This window comes from Convolutriloba macropyga, chromosome 3, assembly GCF_964194025.1.
Source record: "Convolutriloba macropyga chromosome 3, txConMacr16.3, whole genome shotgun sequence".
Classification (NCBI taxonomy): Eukaryota; Metazoa; Xenacoelomorpha; order Acoela; family Convolutidae; genus Convolutriloba; species Convolutriloba macropyga.
This window is the reverse complement of record NC_134470.1, coordinates 62546107-62552396: the sequence shown is the minus strand read 5'-3', so window position 1 is coordinate 62552396 and position 6290 is coordinate 62546107. Positions and strand designations below refer to the sequence as shown.

The window sequence follows — 6290 nt, the reverse complement described above, 5'->3', positions numbered from 1 at the left end:
CTCAGAAAAAATTCCAAAAATGCTTGATAAGCAAAAACACGAACTGAAATGACTCATACTTAGCCAAGAGAAAAAGTGGGACTCCAGTTACTGAGACTGCCTCAATTGGGCGCTTGGTTGGCAGGACCATTGATTACGGCTTTGAGGTTACATATTCATCTGACCGAAGTCAGTGCCAAATTAAGGCTTAGCATTGGTGTATAATGCAGTGAGAAAATGCCTTTTCTCTAATCTGGCACATTGTGTACATGGTTATCACAATTACTTGTCACTGACTGACGGATGTCATATGACGACATGACAGCGTCTGTCGACACTGTGATATACATCTTATATATACCATCATGAATATATCGTCGTAGAGCTACAATAGATGTACACGAGAATTCTTCTGCAACCAATAATTATAAATGATGCGGCTCAAAAGTAAACTTGTGCTATCGAAGTCGACGAAGAACGAAAAATGAGACTGCATGAGCACTACTCTTCTCAATATGGAATTTTGTTGCTGTTGAACTGATGACTGGTACGGCACCTTTCGAAACAGCCTTGCAACGTATGGCAATCTTTGCTGCCTACCAAAGCTATCATCCTAACGATGCTTTTTTGATTGTCAGTTGTAACAATTTGCGGATAAGCTACAATGAAACTCGCCCGAACCGCATAATTAGTTTTTGATGCCCTCAGCTGGCGCTGAAATGAAAAAATTCTTACACAAAGAGAGGAAAATCCATTACGCAATTTGGTCTCGCCCTTCTATTGGGGAGCTATTTCATCGTTCAATCTCACCCAATGAGAGAAGTCAAAAGATTTTCAAAATTACAATAAAGGAGCAAATTGTAGGTAGTCAAATTCTACACAGAGAGGGGGAAGTAACCGCAGCAATTGGAAAATTGAAGAAGGCTGAAATACTGCCGCTCGACACTTGCTATGCAAATCATCTAGAATAAAAAGCGGTACATAAAATTTATTGTAAAAATTGATAGAAAAATAAAATTGACAGTATTTACAATTTTTAACTAATTAAATTGTATTCTAGTGACAAGTGTATTCTATAAGGCACAATAAAATCAATTAAGTAGATTAAGCAGAAATTGTAAATTCAAAATAATCGTAACAAAATGAAATTCAATTTGCGTCCCTGTTCATACATTTTCTTTACACGCATCTATACGAAAAACCCGTTCTTGAATAGGTTAGACATTCGCGACAAAATCCGCTCCAGGCCAAATCAAAACAATTCGATGTAACTAAGTTCAGATAACGCGAAACCTATGGTCACAATTCATTCCACTACGCTGTTTAAAGACTGCTGCGACTGAAAATCCGATCCCAGCCTCCGATGTCTACTATGCGTGGGCGTCAATGGCAAATGGGCTGTCGAAGTAGTTTGCCTTAAACCTAACCCAATTTGTTTACATTCCTGGGCCTGCCTGTACAAACCCACCGCCGATTCCAAATCGTCCATTTCGAACTTGAGCAGCGCCATGTTGTTGAGTGTATCTGAAACTTTGTCATCATAGGGACCCAAAGCTGTTGTGAAAATGTTCAAAGCGTTTTCAAATAGAGGTAAAGCTTCTTTGTATTGCTTCATTTCGCAGTATATACTCCCCATGTTAGCATAATTTGTTGCTACATATTGATGGTCCGGCCCGTAAGCTTCGATGTTAAGCTTTACTAAGTCTTTGAGCAACTCGAGAGCTTTTTCTCTATTGCCCGATTTCCTGTAAGCTATCACTAGCCATTGCACGGTTGTCAATAACGTGTTGTTACTGTTATCGGTTTGCTTCCTGATCGCAACCGCCTTTTCAAAGTACTCAGAACTCTTAGAGTAACTTTTCTTTTCAAAGTTCAAGCCACCTAAGTTGAACAACGATTGGGAGCAATCTGGATGCTTCTGCCCAAGCAGTTTTTCTCGTATGGCAAGAGATACTTTAAAAGAGGACTCCGCATCGTCGTGGTTTCCTTGATAGAACAACAGAACTGCATATTCGTTCAAATGGTTTGCCTTTTCTAAAGAGTCCGGGGTCGATTCTGCTATCGTAGCAGCGTTTAAAGCTTCCGACGAAGCATTTCCTAGGAAGTTTTGGATAAAAGCCATGGAACGCAAATATGACAACTTTTTAGCATTCGCCTCGTACTGTTTAACCTTTCCTAATCTCTGGTAAATTGTTCCCAGAAGATCAAAGTTGTGAACTAGCTGGACATAGTCAATATTAGGACTTTCAGCGGTTGGAGTAATGGATTCAATAATTTCGATTGATTGTTTAAGCAAAGTTTCTGCGATGTCAATTTTGTCCCATTTGAAATGTAAATGAGCATTGAGATAGAGAGTTCTCGAGCAAGAAGGATGGTCCGGGTCTAAATTTAGTTCTCTTATTTCTAAAGATCTTTCGTACAAGTGGGCAGCTTTCGAAAACAACCCAAGTTGGCAGTTGAAAGCAGCAAAACATTCCATTATATCCAGCAAATACTCGATTGATTTGAAATCTGATTTCTGCTCAATTTGTGACAACTCATTAGCAAACAAATCCGTGATCGCATCAATTTCAATTTTTAACTTGGTGTAAATAGTCATTATTAAAGCTGTAAAATCGAATTTGTAAAGATGAATAAAAACTATCACTCGGCCGATGAAAGTTCTTAATCGTTCGGAAAATTTCTCGGAACTTCTAAGAATAAACAGAGTTTCTAGTATAACTTCCAAAGGTAAATGATCGCTAAGCTGGAACGGAGCTTCTAAAGCTATCAAGAACTTCTCTGGAAAATTGACGACAACACTCGCATCTTTCTCGTGCATTCGGGATACAAGTAATCTTTTGGTAACTGAGGAAGTCATTACAAAATTTCCTTGCCGGAGTGATATTAGCCTGCAACTTGCCAACTTCTGAAGCGACAATTTGATCATCTTTGAATCTTGAGACGAAATCGACGGATGAAATTGTCTCCACAACTCCAAAATCCAAAAAGCACAGATACCTTGATACGACTGCGATATGAAATAGAGAATTTTGTAAATATTGCTAACTGAATTGTTAGCTTGGTGGGCAACGGTGGAAACTAAAGCTTTGAACACAACCTCTTTGCCCAGCTCCTGATTTGAAGCAACTTTTGCGACGATCGGTGGTGGAATATGTGTAAGGTCAACTTTTGTCAAAATTCGTGCAAAATACGGCGAAGATAATTGGAGTTCCACAAATTTCTTCTTTTGCGATTCGTTCAAATGAAGAGTGTAGACTGCTTGTTGTGGTTTGATTTGAACGCAAGCCATACTAGACCACGACGAGGGGCAAGATTCCTGATCAACTGAAATTACGACTCTGACGTCAGGCGGTAACGGGTCTTGGACCCATTCTAAAATTTTCTGTGCCTCATTCAATCGATCCGCCGAATCAATTGATATTATCAAAAGAGGCGATGCATACGATGACATATTGTTCAATGAACTTTGGGCGCCGAATTTTAAATTTTTCCGAGGAAAACTTTCAAGAAGACGCGAGAACGATTCTTCATTCGAAGACGAACTGCAGATAACAGAAGAATTATCATAACTGCCGACAGAATTCAGAGCACTTGAAAACCGTTTCATCATTAAAGTTCCGTCTTGTGACATTTTAGTGGTATCTACAAAATGATAGAGAATTTTGTTTTGTGGGTTGCTAGCTCTGTGCTTTCTCAGAAAGTGAGCTAAAACTGTTGATTTTCCAAAACCAGGTTCACTTTTGATCACCAGCGGCGGTACATGACCTTCTTTAACGATATGACGGTTGATACAGAAAACATAGTTGTCAATTGCGGCCATTTGCTGAGACGAAGGCAAGTTTTCTAACAAAGAAGCGAATGCGTCTTTTTGATACAAAACTCCCCTAATATCTCGACAACAGGAACATTCGCCCAGAACGCCCTCTGAGAAATTATTGGTGACAAATTGGTCAACAGATTCATTAACTAAACTAACTAAAGGTTCCATTTGTTGATAATTTTCAATAAAAAGACAATACTGACTTTCAGAGGAGTTCACTTTGGATAGAAGTTTCTTCAACCGATTCATACTGCTGTTTAACGAGCTCTGCTCGGCTTGTTTAAAACAAAACAGCGCTTTCAAACTAGAACTTGATTTCACAATATTAACTAAATTTTGCAATGATTTGTAATCCGATTCTGAGATTTTACTTTCCAGAAAAATGATGAACACATTAGTGGTGGAGAATGAAAGCTGTAAGTTTTCGGATACAAAAAACTTTGACGTGCAGTTCATTTTGAGACCATGATTCTCAATCAAACTTTCCTCATACTTAGAGCACCAAGCGTCCATAAAAAGGTCCACATCGTCTTCTAATTGAGGTTCGAAGTATCCCAGCACGAACTCCAACGTAGACCAAACATGTTCATGACAACCAGGCCAATGAACAAATACTGGAGGTGTTGAAACTGTTGGTTTAACACTGGCTTCAAACTTGAAAGTCTCAGAATGTGTCGGTCTGTTGTCTTCTGAAATTGAAGTGTTCGCAGCAACACTGATCGAACTCGGTGACGCAAGATCCAATCTCAACTCCGAATCTTGGACAGTGATGTTGTTTTGATTGTCAATACTTTGATCTGGGTTTCTGTGAGGTGAATTGCTACTTGTATCACTAGCTCCATGCTCTGAATCATGCCTTCCTGGAGCATTGCTATTTGATGCTCCTTGATTAGTCGAAACCTGAACAGCTTCCGATTCTTGCATATATCTAAGCTGAGACAGTATATTATTTCTGTCATCTTCAAAGGCCCTTGCTCGTTCTAAAGCTTGCGTTTCGTTTTCTAAAGCTGATTCCCGTTCGTTGCGCAATCTTGTGCATGTTTTTTGGAGGGCTTGCACTTCACCACGAAGCCGTTTGTTTTCGCTCTCCAGTTTCTTTTCTCGTTTTTGCATATCGACAATTTCATTTTGTTTGCTCAGTTTGAAATTATCAAACTCTCTCCGCATTTTTTCCAACTCGACATTGTTTTCCAAATCCAAAACTGTATCATTTGACAAAACAGAGCGTAGTGAAGCTCCAGTAGTTTTCTTTTTCAAAATACTCGAAGGACCTTGCCCATTATGCGTGAAGGAGTTACTCAAAGATTGTACAGATGTAGTTTGATTAGCTTGTGGCCGGCTTTTCCCCAGTCTCTTTCTCGGCTTCACCTCCACAGGAATCTGCTGCTCGATACCCCTCGAGGAGTTTATTAGATTGCGACGTCTGAAGCTGTTTATATCATCAGCTTCATCTTTTGGAAAGGAGCCTGCAGACCCCATGATTGTCAAAGAACTTGGCGCAAAACAAGGTCACATTTAAGGCACTTACATCATTCTAACTGAAAAAACACAACAATTGCAACCAAAACTTGCATTTACAAACAAAAGCCTTCCAGCAATGTCATTTAGAAGACAGATCATCAAAAAAATTGCAATTGCTTTGTAGACCTGCAGCCTCAAAATACTGATGCATTAGTAACCAAAAAATTACCAGGCTTTTGCGATGAAGTCTTAAAGTTGTCCGAAGTAGGAATTGTTTATCATAGGTGCTGCTCTCTTTGGGTCTTCAATTACAGTAACACACCCCCCGTTGAGCTTCACTGCTATCATTAAAGTAAAGTAAGCAAAGTCTTTTCGAAAGTGCGGTGAGTCATGTGTTAATACTCACTCCGCTTAAGTTTTTAAGGAAACGACTTCATGCGCATAAATAGGTCAAAAATAGCATTAAACACAGAATAAAAAGCTTATTACAAGGGAGCATGAACAACCAGCCACAACTTAACGAACAAGGCCACTAATTCTCAAAAAGCATATGGAAACAAACCAAAGAAAATAAACACTTATATAATTTTGAAATAATCAAGTACCAATTTAGTGCAAAGAATACTTGTAGAGTTGACAAAACTGCTACAAACAAAAGAAAAGATTGTAGTATTCCTTGAAATACAGCGAAAATTGAGACCAAAATGCAACTAGACTATTATCGTGACTGATGTTCATGTTTTCCCCGGCTTCAAAGAAAACCTCATTTTAAAAATTAATGCAATGGAAACAAAAAATTCAATAAAAGCCAAACTGGACGGAAAAGAAAACTTAAATTTATCAAAACTTAAAAAATTACCATTCTAATAAGTCTACTTTCGAGACTTGAGATGTTTCAGGATGCGCAGGCAAGTTTTTAACAACAACTGATCAATAGAAGTTACAATTCCCCAATAATACTTTCAAGTAGGTATTTTTACACAGAGCTTAAAATTGTTACATAACTATCTTTATTAAATAGCATTTC

The 6290-nt window shown here is 38.5% G+C and overlaps 1 protein-coding gene across 1 annotated transcript; it reads right to left on the bottom strand.

The window, feature by feature from the left end:
* Positions 1–959: 959 nt before the first annotated feature.
* Positions 960–5433, bottom strand: LOC142336338 (nephrocystin-3-like). Its single transcript, XM_075385096.1, has one exon. The coding sequence runs from the start codon at positions 5279–5281 to the stop codon at positions 1286–1288; it is 3996 nt and encodes a 1331-aa protein (XP_075241211.1). The 5' UTR covers positions 5282–5433; the 3' UTR covers positions 960–1285.
* Positions 5434–6290: the final 857 nt, after the last annotated feature.

Coding starts and splice junctions, on each gene's coding strand:
- LOC142336338 (XM_075385096.1), bottom strand. CDS start 5,281: ATGGGGTCTGCAGGCTCCTTTCCAAAAGATGAAGCTGATGATATAAAC.